Source organism: Vanessa atalanta, chromosome 20 (assembly GCF_905147765.1).
Source record: "Vanessa atalanta chromosome 20, ilVanAtal1.2, whole genome shotgun sequence".
In the NCBI taxonomy this organism is placed as follows: domain Eukaryota; kingdom Metazoa; phylum Arthropoda; class Insecta; order Lepidoptera; family Nymphalidae; genus Vanessa; species Vanessa atalanta.
Genome location: NC_061890.1, coordinates 2,684,527 through 2,697,868, shown reverse-complemented (window position 1 = coordinate 2,697,868; position 13,342 = coordinate 2,684,527). Strand labels below are relative to the sequence as shown.

Below are 13,342 nucleotides of genomic sequence, written 5' to 3'. Positions count from 1 at the left end.
AGAAACTATGTAATAATAATAACTAATTGATGAATCGACAGTAAAACCAGACTTATAGTGATGATAATACAAAAATAATGTCTCCTCGCGGCATCTGACTATCTATCTGTAAATAATCATGATTTTCACCAATGAATGGAGTCATTCATTAGGTTTTGTGTAAATTTGGCTGGAGAATGACGACGATTGTTGAAGTTATCGGAAAAAAATCCTACTGGCGCGCGTATCCAATAATTTTAAGCATTACTATATAAAAGTTTTATGTTAACTTATTCTATCCTTTCGAATTCACGTCCGCTCACGATGGGTAAGGGATGGAAAGTGTTTTGGATTCAAATGAAAACTTGTTTTTTACGATATAGGTTGGCGGACAAGCATATGGGCCACCTGATGGTAAGTGATCATCACCGGTTTTAGACAATAGCGCTGTAAGAAATATTAATCATTCCTTACATCGCCAATGCCCCACCAACCTTGGAAACTAAGATGTTATGACCCTTATGCCTGTAGTACACTGACTCACTCACGTTTCAAACCGAAACACAACAATACTGAGCACTGTTGTTTGATGATAGAATATCTGATGAATAGGTGGTACCTACCCAGACGGGCTTGCATAAAGCCTTACCACCCATAAACCCACATACCTGTTCCATGTGCATCTATAAACTCAACGTCACTGGTTGGAACCGAACATTCTTCATAAAACTCTCTGAGTAGTAATTTCTGGGCGTCACATGATGGATAGGTGATACCCTGTTCCTTGTAGCCATCACAGTTAGTTTTAGTGTAAAGCACTTGAGCGTAAACCCTGAGATAAATTTTTTAATCAGGTAATTATGGTATAATATATCATTGTACTTATAAATTTAAAATTGCATATGTATTAAGCTTTCCAATATTTAACAGGAGAATCAGTTGTGGAAACCTGATGGTTGTGGTGAGCGATCTCCATACACTTTGACTTGAAGACAGGTTTTTTTTTTATAATTTAGTTAGGAAAACAAGTCATTCTTTGCATAGCCGATACACCACCACCTTTTGGATCTAAGATGATTTACCCCTTGTGCTTGTAGTTACTGGTTCACCGTTCAAACCGGAACATAAAAATACTAAGTATTACTGTTTGACGGTGGAAAATCTGATGAGTGGGTGGTACATATTAGACGGACTTGCACAAAACGCTACCACTGACTATAAAATACTTTTCAGGATATTGGTCATCACTTTTCTGTGCTCCAATCATCAACAAATAATTATATTTATAAAAAAAAATAAAGAATAATAGAATTAAATTCGAAAAACAACGTTACTTATGCGATAATTATTATCAATTTTAACAATAATCAATTGACAATAAATTATTTTATTACCTCCTCGAAACCTTGGCTCTCTGCAGTAAGCAAACAACAATTGCTTCAGAACGAACGTATCCGTTGGCACTGTTGTCGAATGTCTTGCATCTTCCGTCGGCTGATAATGCACCCAATCTGAAAGTAACATTGCTATTTAGTACTGCTTAAATCAGGTGATGTCTATCCATTTCGGCCACAGTGAGAACGTATGCCATGTGTGTGTGTAAACAATGGTGAGTGCTAACAGAGGTGCTTTATCTTGCTTTTCTCGCTCTCATAACTTGAAACTGTGACACGACCAGATAAAGATCTTTTCGAGGAACGGTAGTGTTAACACTAACAAATTTCAAACTCTGGACGGAACCGGAGAATTGTCAAAACAAAAAAAGCAAAAAATTAATCGTGAGAAATTTGATTTTTATTTTAAAACTGTAATCGAGCACGACCACGCCGCTTTACTGTATACAATAATTATAATAATTTAAGTGCCTCAAACTATTATATTTTATCAACGAGGGAATTAAATCATCATATTTTATAAAAAATTTGAATAATCTGCTTGGGAGGTTCATCTCTAAATGGGCTTCTATTGAAAAACGTCAGTTAGTAATATTTTGAAGGCTATAATAAAAATGGACAGACATTTAGAAATATTTCAAAATCAAACATTTAATTCCTTACCTATAAAAGTGCAGAGATACGTAAGGATGAAGGCACAAGTTCGATCCTCCAACAATAGCTGTATCACAAAGGCCCTCATGTATAGCTTTGAAAGCCTGATCTAAGGCGTACAGAGAACCGGAGCAACCTGAGTCGATGGTATATGAAGGTCCAGTTACTTCAAGCCAGGAGGAGATACGGTTTGCTAACATCCCTTTGGAGCAGCTGTAAATCATATTCTTTCTTTAACATTTCTAAAATATAGACCTTGACTTATTGCCTCTACTGGTGTCAGGAGGGCTGGTTGATATTTTCCATTCAGAACATCGAAATTGCAATTCAACAGGGTAACGCTGCTTTCACGGACACCATTACAGACAGATATAATCGGTACATTATTATTTTTTATTCAAATAAAAAAATCTTGTGCAATTCTTTTAAACTTTTTCCACTTATATCAGAGAATATAATGAAGGACATCTATACAATAAAGTCGGATCTTTTTTTTTAAAAGACAAGTAGATGGACGATATACTGGGTCACGTGACGATAAATGGACCAATTTGGAAAAACCAATAGACATTGGCGCTGTAATAAATATTAGCCCTCCTTACAACGCCAATACGTCACAAGCCTCGGAAACCAAGGTGTCATGATCCTTGTGCCTGTCGTGAGCTTGCTGCCATGAGCTCATTTACTAGGGCACCTACCCAGATAGGCTATCGCGAAGCCCTACCACCAAGTAAAAAAAAAACAAAATTTCAATTGTTTGAATTTTGTTATAATTATAATTGACCTTATTTTATCAAATCAAAATAAAATGATAATAATTAATTCTTGTATCAGAATACTACGATACTACTACTATTATGTCTGATCTATGAAGTTTTTCTAGATGATGTTCAGTTTTCTCGATAGCATATATAATTCGATTCAGTAGTAGCTTTAAATTTAATTTAATCTTGTAATATTACAAAATGAAACGTAATTTTTGTTAGAGCCTATTTAAATAACGTGGATTGCGATTATTTTAATTTCACTTCGATAACAAAATCGAATTCTCTGTCCTACTAAAATATCTATAAAAATGACACTTGTTTTTCAATTTCAATGTCAAAATTTCACTGTCCAAAAACTTATTACAATATGACAACACTAGTTTTCGCCCGCGGTTGCTGCTAAGCGTAAGCTGTTAGGCATAAAAAATTATGTCCTTCCTTGAAGTACATATATGTTTGCTTAAAACCAAATTTAATCAAATTCGATTCAGTAGTTTGGCCGTTAAAGAACAACAGACAGACAGAGTTACTTTCGCATTTATAATATACGTATAGTTTCAAACAAACTCACCCCAATATACCAAACTGGTTGATCTCGGTATTATCATACAACCACGTCTTCTCAGATTCCGAGAAGCAAGTACCGATGAACACGCCAGTCTTAGTGTTCCGCAGCTCGTTTGGATTTAAACCTGAAAATAAATACTATAACAATACTAAAAATATATCTATTTTGAAGTTTACTTATGAGTAATGATATGAGCTGCAAAAATAGCCGTATTGTAAAATAAGAGTATACTTCCTTGTCAAATATTAATACTAATAGCTACACGATATGGCTTCGTACTGGTAAAATAAAGATTAAATACGGTTCTACAATTAAAACAATTACATAAAATAAACAATATACATTCGTTTTATCACGAGTTCATTTAAATGTCTAGTAATATTTGCTAAAACCATTATTTCCAATTGCAAAGTATAATGTATTTATTTACATAAAATGTTCAAAATGAATATTTAATAGATAAGAGAATTAAATAAAAATGTAGTTACCGTAATGTTTAAATTTTTCAATAACAAAATATTTACTGATATTTATAATAATTAGGATATCTATAAAAGATAGATGTGAGATGTGACGTCGCTAATGTTTCTATACAAATTTTAGTGATTTACAAATCTTTCATGAAGAGTTTTCCTGCATTTACTCTGAGTTCTGACTAAGTTAAAACGTTAAAGATTAAATTTGTAATATTATTAAAACTATCTTTTTATTTATCGAGTAAATAATTGAGTAATTTTGAACACAATTTTATAAACTCGCTGTCCATTTAATTTGTTACATTTATTCGATAAAAATAATAATTTAATACATATATAAATTCTTTGCAATATTCAAATATAAAATTCAAGAAATTAATTAAATATCATCCATAAAACGTATTAATTACTTCAGCCTCCCATTAAACCTCACCTCATTCAATTAGTTAAAAGGCTGAGTGAAACAAAATGGCGGATGAAGTCACTCCGGAAACCGTCGTCTCCAATGACCACCGCGAATTTAATCTAAGAGCTCCGAATTCACGGATCAAATAAATTAATCCTATTGGGAAGGAACAGGAGGTTGTATTATTATTCGTATTGTAGCTTTTCGAAGTAATGATTACAATCGCGCCATTAAATGTCTATAGATAAAATAATATACTTTTTTTTTAGCAGATTTCGATATTTAAACAAAGAAAAAGGATGGCAAAGAGTAACATTTTTTTTTACATTAGCAGCCCGTAAATGTCCCACTGCTGGGATAAAAGCCTCCTGTCCCTTTAAGGAGAAGGTTTGGAGCATATTCCACCACGCTGCTCCAATACGGGTTGGCGGAATACACATGTGGCAGAATGAAGCACTTGAAAAATCAGTGGTGCCTGAATTTTCATGTGCTTAATTTGTGTTCTAACCACTGGGCCATCTCGGCTCGTAAGAGTAACATTAAATTATCGAAAAAAATAGTGGCCATCTGTAGTGAAGTATTAATAATGAGTAAAACTATTCTTGAAATTATTGATGAATAATAAACATTAACATAGATTAATGATGATGCAATATCGTAAAATTGATTTTTTTTCACAGATTACAGATTCCGTATTACACGTTTAGACGAGGCACTTCTTTATGTAATTCCTATACAGAGTATGAAATATATTTATACCAGATGATTTACTTCATTAATAAATTGAACCTGTTCGAAGCCGGGTGGGGCTAGTACATTAACCATCTAACAGCCGCACTAACAGACGTTTAACGACTTTATGCACTTCTTAGTAAGTATAGATTTCAATAAGTAAATAATCATTAGGTATTCTACCGCCAAATAACAGTACTCTGTATTGTTGTATTCCGGTTAGAAGAGTGAGTGAGCCAGTGTAATCACAGGCACAAGGGAGATAACATCTTAGTTCCCAAGGTTGGTGATCTTACATCACTGAATGAATGGTTAGTATTGTATACAGTGCATTTGTAGATGGGCGGACCACTTACCATCAGGTCGCCCATATGCTCATACGCCAACCATACCATAAAAAAAGGTTTTTAATAGTACTTATACGAGATCCATTAAAGGTTTAATTAGCATCCCCTAAAGACGATTAAAGTTAATTATAACAAACCCGTAGACAGACCCTTGAGTTATAAAGAAAAGTCCAAATTAAAGTCGAATGCCATATTATATTTACCAGCGTCAAATATAGCTTCATATGTTTTCTCCAAAAGGATTCTACACATAGGGTCCATTGTGTGCGCCTGCTTGAAGTGCACGCCGAAGAAGGATGCGTCGAATTTTTTGACATTGTTGATTTTTCCAGTACGCTGTGGTATTTCAGGGTGAGACAGCTTCCAACGACGACTGTCCCCAGAAACGAGGTCCACCTGAGAACAATCAAATCTTGGTGGTACCTAATCGTGGCGAAGTATTGAATGGTTAATATTTCTAACAGTGCTAATGTCTATGGGTGGTGGTGCATACGGTGGCCGATTTACTCACCTATATCAAAAAAGGGACCTTGGGAACTAAGATGTTATGTCCCTTGTGCTTGTTGTTACACTGGCTCACACACTCTACGAATAGAAACACAACAACAGTGGGTGCTGCTGGTGGTAGAATATCTAAAGAGTGGATGGTACCTACCACCAAGGGCATACTATCTTTAAATTAAGTTTAAGAGCTATCTTATAATTAAAATTATACAACTCTACCTTATTAAACAAATTTTCTTGCAAGTGTACAACGGAGTCCGAATCAGGGAATCTGCCGGAGATGCCGGTGATGAGGACCTCCTCTCCAGGCTTTGGATGAGACAGCCGGTGGCCCGACGTCAGCCTGTCCTCTGAGACGAATGCTGGTTTCATCTAGTGAAATATTTTATTAATAATTTTATACGTACATTGGCAATATTTTATCAGCCGAGTTAAATTAAAGAAGTAAATAGTGCAGTTATTATTGCAATTCCTCCGTAAAAGATTGCGGATTTAATCCGATTTTAAAAACGTTTTAAAAATTCAAAGTGTAAACACACACCTTTATTTGTCGAGTCTCTATTGTTTCTGATAAACAAATATGTAATTTGTATTGTAAAAGAAAATACTGTCCGGTGCAATATATAAACACTAGTTATATAGAACAATGACCACTGGGATCATTTCCTGACCTAGACTTGCAAATGATGGCACTATGGCTTACGCTTGAGTGAATCATTATTTTAAAAATATAATAATTATTGTATTCCGTAGATTTTAGCTTCATTTTTTGTCTACATGACAAATATCTCTTAATAGTTCTGAAGCTACTGGTTCTGAAGGCCGGCAACGCACCTGGACGTCCCCTCGTTGCAGATGGCCATGGACGGTGGTTATCACTTTGCAGTTCAGTTGATTTCACAAGCGCTTAGACCGAAAAAAAATCTCCAAAACTTCACGTTACGTCACGTCGGTATAGTCCTTAAAATTATTTTTACTATGTTAGGTCCATATTTGGATCTACATACTAAACATGAAAATTCCACATATATTGGACTAGCAGTTACTTGCAAATCTGCAAACAACTGAAATCCTTATATTAGTATAATTTATACATCAAACAACCATTTTTGCATATAATTTGCAATGTGTTGTTTTTTATAATTAAGTATTCGACACTAGGCGTCTTATTATTACGCAGTATTCAAACAAACATCTAATATTATAAAAACGTACCTATTTCTGATTAACCGATCGAAAACTAGATAGAAGTAGATCTAGTCGTCTTTTGATAAACACAAGACTCTGTCCAAATAAGAATTATTGACATCGATAACTTAAATTAGTATAAACAAATCAAAATAAAAACAAAAATAGTGAAAACCAAAGCTAGCAGCATTTGCCAGTTGAATCTATATGTAGACATTTTGTTGGCAATGTCAGGTTTATTCAAAATAAGTGGGCTTATATTCAAACGATTTTATATATGAACGATCCAAAAATTTAGTAAGTTTTTAATTAAACAAATCGATTACACAGATATATTCACAATAGTCATCAATATCGATGCGTTAATAAATCATATGAACAAAGACACATAAATCACTGAATCTATTACAAAAGAATAAAGATAATGTTGTAAATTAGCGATTCGTCGCAAACGTGGTGCGCGGGAAATCTTGAATGTAAACGTCGATCTAAGATGGTGAGTGGTTAGAACGAACGTACATCTTAACCGATGATTTTGGGTTCAAATCAAGGCTGGCCCACTACATTTTCATGTTCTTGTGTTTATAATTCATCTCTTGCTCGGCGGTGAAGGAAAACATCGCAAGGAAACCTGCATGTGTCTAATTTCAACGAAATTCTGCCACATGTGTTTTTCACCGACCGGCATTGGAGCAGCGTGGTGGAATATCCTCCAAACCTTCTCCTCAAAGGGAGAGGAGGCATTAGCTCAGCAGTGGGAAATTTACAGGCTGCTAATGTGAAAATGTATATAATATAATAGACAACACACACATTATAGTAAATTCCAATCGAATAAAGGATATTTTTTAGCCTTTTGCTGTCCAATGTTGTTTATTTGGATTTTGTCATCTTATGGTTCGAATACTCTATATATTGCATAGGTTTTGTTATAAATCCACAAGCTATAAACCTATATCGATTCTCATTCAGCGTTTTCAATTACGCTGCACAAATGCTTTGAGTAAATTTCATTGGCACCGTCCAAACAGAATGTAATTTCAGGAAGGACTACGATACTGAGACAAATTAAATGATGTAAACGAAAGATGGAACTACGGGAATTTCTACATCCGTACAGCTATGACATCATAATGTAATCATACTTTGATTGTATAAAGGCTTTGCACAATTTTACGAAAGAGGAGCTATCTGTTGGTGTGTTTTGATTTTAGAGTTAGTGGTCCAGTGTATTGGTGGAAGTAGGCATGCAATGGGCACCGTTGAATCGTCATTTAAAACTTTATTAAACTAGTGATTCACCTCGGCTTCGCACGGGTGCAATGCTTCTATAAAATATGTATTAGTAGAATTTCTTTATATACAACGTTCACAACTTTTTCAATTAGTTCAGGCCCATATTTATCTATATAAAATGCACAATGCACTATTTAAGGTACGTAATTGGATAAGGATTAATGCTGTATTGTTTAAAATCGTTTCGTAAATAAGCCATTATTTCTCGTACAAAGTAAAGGATTAAAATTGTTATTTTGGGTTATACCAAAGAGATAGACATCGCGGACGTTTTTTGCAAATATTTTTAAGCTGTACATTATTTTGATCTATCTGGTAGGGCTAGAAACCTTTAAAGTTATCAGTGTTCTTTTACTATATATTTCTTGTATTATATACATATATAAACATTCAACTTGAATCATTCACCTATTAAAAACAAAAACCGCACCAAAATCCGTTGCGTAGTTTTAAAGATCTAAGCATACATAGACAGACAAACAGAGGGAAGCGACCATGTTTTATACAATGTAGTGACGTTTCAGCTCAATCGATTGGAGCTGTAATCCGCAATCAGTCTAGAACTGTTCGACACAGGGTCGATTGAAATTTCAGAGTGATTTTAGGCACGGCTTTGTTTATCTTCGCCCTATTTGTGTTTCAAATTGAGGATTACGTCGGTTTTAAAATTTACCCGCACCCGTATGTATTCAATTTCGCTGTATATACACCGTTTTTGAATTGAAATTACATGTTCGATTTAAAATGTACTGATTGTGTTTGCTGATGTAGGCAAGTGATGGAGTTTGTACATTTGTAGGTTTATATTCTCCTTTGCAGAAATAATGAAATAACGTTTTATTTTATATCATAAAACCTTTTTTAAAGAATATATCTGTTGAACCTATTTCTATATTAACTGCTCAGAACTGTGGTTCTAGTGGCAAAAAAGTGCATATTTCGGAATCCTGGTTTCCTAATCAGCGTTGAAAAATGAAGTTGCCTAGAATAGCAGATAACACCTTGTTCCTACACGTGAACTTCCATTTGTATGAGTTTGCTTTTGCCTAAGTTTAACAGAATTCGACATCGCTAAAGTAATTGTTAATTTTAGTCTATACTGATATTATAAATTTATTTATTTATTAAGGAAATCAGTGAGATATACAAAGTATCCAATTCCAAGTCTTCGAAATATTAATATTTATATCACTCTTAGAGGCTAATAACAAAAAAAGAAACAAACTAAAGACACTAATGTGCCTGTTAAAGAAAGATTAAATTACAAAAAAAAAAGTATTAAAATTACAAAGTAAACATAAGAAAAAATAACAAAGAGATACTATAAAAAAATATATATTGTCCAAGAAACAAAAAATTATAAATACCTGTCATGGCAAACATAAAAGTGTGCCTTGACCTTTAAAATTACACAACGGATTTTGATGAGGTTTTAATAGATAGATTGATTCAAGTGGAAGGCTTATACGTATAATACATGCTCCATATAGTAGAGAACACTGATTATTTTAGAGATTTCTAAAGTTATGTCGTAAATAAACACATTTTTTTGCGCTTACATTGTTGCTGGTTGAACCCAACGAGATAGATCAAAATAATGTACTACAGTATTGTACACCTTAAAAAGGTGTTCAAAAAAGTTCGCAATGGTATATATACCAATATCTTTTAGAGATTCAATATAGATTAATATGGCTCTTTACAGCATGTTATTTGAATAAATATTTTCGAAGATATTACAGATTTAAAATATATATAGTATATGTTTGTATTGTCTAATGACAAAATAGCTGTGAACGTTGTAAGATATTCTGTAGTATATTTTGTATCACCCATGCAAAGGAGAGGCGGGTCGCTAGTTTATTTTTAAAATTCAAATCAGAATTGCCAATAGTATCAATATCAGGTTACTTAAAAATTGAATTATATATTCTTATAATACTATATATAAAGGAGCAGAGAACGTAAATTCGTTCGGTAATTCTATATTTAAAAATTTGTTTATGCTTATTTTGGGCTCTTCCATTTTCCCTCGGTACGGCCAACATGATTTTTCTTAACAACACAGAACGATCTATACGTCAGTTTAAAATTTTATGTAATACGCAATGGTCCATCGTGTCTCTGCGATCGGATAGTGAAATTGTCTTATAAAAGTTTAACTGATCATTGTAACTTTTAGGCGTATGCGAAAGTAACACTGTTTTTGAAAGAACAACAGACAGACAGTCTGTCTGTTGTTCTTTCACGGCAAAATATTGAACCGAGTTTGATGAAATTTGGTATGAAGCACTCTAAACTCTAAGGAAGGAAATAGACTTTTTATGCTTAACCTGGTGTCTAACTCCTGAAACGCGAGCGAAGTTACGAGCTACAATTAGTATATCATAATTGCTTTATAACTTCAAGATATTTTAGGTGAATGAACCGAGTGGTGCCAATACGCCACAAACTTTAAGATATTACGTCCCTTGTGCTTGTTAATCTAGCTTACTAACCCTTGTTACCGGAACACAACAATACAGTATTGCTGCTTGGTGGTAGAATAAACGATAAGTTATCTACAAAAATAGGTTCGCACAAAAGCCTACCACCAAGCAGCTTAAGCCTCCATGCCTCTGAATATGGCTCTCATCTCTGAGATTAAACATTTCAAAGTAACGAGAGGTAGGTGACAAAAAAATATCTAATTGTGTGCGAAACCGCGGTACACAGTTATAAAATAAATACATGACGTAAAATAAAAGAACTTTAAATTTAAAATATTGATTGACTACTTCAATAGTTCAATGACTTTATTAAACTATGTAAAAATCACAAGTCATACCGATACTTTGGCCCGATTAGCCAACTTTGGTATGACTAAAACTTAGTAGAAAATATTAAATTTTAGCGCTCTACTCTCTTACGTGTAGAGAAATTAATTTTTACCCGCGTCTTACAGCCAGCTTATGTTCTTCCTTAGGGTTCTAGCTTGTTTAGTTTAGCCGTGAAAGCGTATCATAAAGATTTATTTACATTAGAATATTGTCATCGTAATACATGATGTAAGTTTTAAGCAATAAAAACGTTTTTATGTTTGCCAAGTACAAGCATCACGTCGTACTTTTAATTTATTTTTTACGTCAAATATTGTCTGTCATTCGTCCATCGACAAATATGGTCAAAAGTCTAACTGCTGACGAGACAAAGTCAAGCGATAAAAGACCGCGCAGTACGAGCTGGTCGTCTCGCGTCCCGGTTCATTTCGCTGTAAGTAAGCTAGGATGTCGCTTCGAGAGTTGTTGTGCGGTGTGTAATTGCACTTTCTCGCAATTTTTTTTTATATTATAATTTGGCGGACGAGCAATAGAACCAACAACATCAACATCCTTAACTCCTTCATCGCCGCTGATCTGATCGGCCTCACGGATATCAAAGTTGTTGGGATTGAATCGGACTTCATAATTGGTAACAATTTTACCATTAGCAGCTGCTAATAGTATGTGCTATAGGAAATATTAGCAGATCATGACGATATGTACCAAGACTTATTTAAGGACATAGCTGGTGCTAACCCGTACTCATCCTCCTATAATATACTGAACGTATTATTTTATGGAACACGAAGAATCATACTTATTTTTTTCCTTGTCTGATCATTAAATTTGTAACGTAAATTAGCTCCGAAGACAGATGACCTCATTTTTCTTGAGCACGACATAAATATGCAAGCTGTCGTGTTCGTTTTAATGGACGATGCCGTACGCTTTCTTTTTTTCTTTATATACCAAAAACCTCTTTATTTATTTCTATTGTAAAGTTACAGCCTAAGCATGCTTAAAATGACCACCACTGACACTGACACTGACTGACTTGTCTGTGTGATTATAATTTTAAAAAGCACAACCTTCAGTAAACAATCACAAAAAATACGCGAATTTTTTTTATGATATAGGTGGCAAACGAGCAGTCGGCTCACCTGATGGAAAGTGACTACCACCGCCAACGGACATCTGCCACACCGGGGAACTTGCAGATGCGTTGCCGGCCTTTAAAAAACGAGTACGCTCTTTTCTTGAAGGTTCCCAAGTCGTATGGGTTCGGAAAAACCGCCGGCGAAAGCTAGCTTCCGAGTCTTCCTTTGTGATGTTATTTTTGAAAAGACACTCCTCCACATTGCAAATAATGTCTTCAAACGGTATTGTGGATGGAGCCGGTGCAAAGTTTAATCCTTTTAAACAATTATGAAAGGATTAAACTTTGCACCGGCTATTCGACAGGACATTTCGAGTGTTTTACGTCGAAGCCGGCCTCCGAAAAGAAACCTTACTCGTGATGAATCTAAAGCACTGAAGAACTTACGCAATAATAAAGACATTACAGTCCTCCGAGCAGATAAGGGAAACGCGACCGTTGTGATGGATACGTGTGATTATAACCAGAAAATTTCCGCGATTTTATCGGATGTAAAAACTTATAAAAAAGTAACTAAAGACCCTACTAATAATATTCTTAAAAAGACATCCGCGTTAATATCTAAACATCAAGAAAAATTAAATCTGGACAAAAAATCACTCGTGCCTACATGTGCAAAGCCACCAAAACTGTATGGGTTACCTAAGATCCATAAAACTGGTGCTCCGCTGCGTCCTATTGTAAGCCAAATCGATACACCAACATATAGATTGGCTCAACACATAGCAAGGATATTATCACCCCTCCGAGGACACACTGCGGCGTATGTCAAGGATTCTTACCAGTTTGTTGGTGAAATCAAAGACCTTAAATTAACCAACAATGAGACAATGGTTAGTTTTGATGTCCAGTCATTGTATACCTCCTTACCCATACAAGACTGCATCGAAATTGTCAAGAGGAAGCTACAGACACACAACATGCCTATTGAATATGCAGAGCTGTTACATCACTGCCTCACATCTGGTTATTTATTGTGGAATGATGAATTCTATGTACAAGTTGACGGAGTAGCCATGGGTTCCCCAGTATCCCCCGTGGTCGCTGATTTATTCATGGAAGACCTAGAGGAGA

General features: G+C 34.6%; 1 protein-coding gene across 2 annotated transcripts in view; it reads right to left on the bottom strand.

The window, feature by feature from the left end:
- Positions 1–6,474, bottom strand: part of LOC125072049 (fatty acid synthase-like) — a 33,189-nt gene extending 26,715 nt beyond the window's left edge. Inside the window, exons 1-7 of one of the 2 annotated variants that reach the window (XM_047682529.1) lie at positions 6,369–6,474; positions 6,047–6,199; positions 5,527–5,719; positions 3,366–3,486; positions 2,037–2,240; positions 1,374–1,490; positions 648–811 (exon numbers count right to left, since the gene is read on the bottom strand). In XM_047682529.1, the coding sequence (XP_047538485.1) occupies positions 648–811; positions 1,374–1,490; positions 2,037–2,240; positions 3,366–3,486; positions 5,527–5,719; positions 6,047–6,199 (952 nt within the window). In that variant the 5' untranslated portion in view covers positions 6,369–6,474. Of the gene's footprint in view, positions 1–647; positions 812–1,373; positions 1,491–2,036; positions 2,241–3,365; positions 3,500–5,526; positions 5,720–6,046; positions 6,200–6,368 lie in introns of those variants that run through there. The other variant, XM_047682531.1, reaches the window with a different exon arrangement.
- Positions 6,475–13,342: the final 6,868 nt, after the last annotated feature.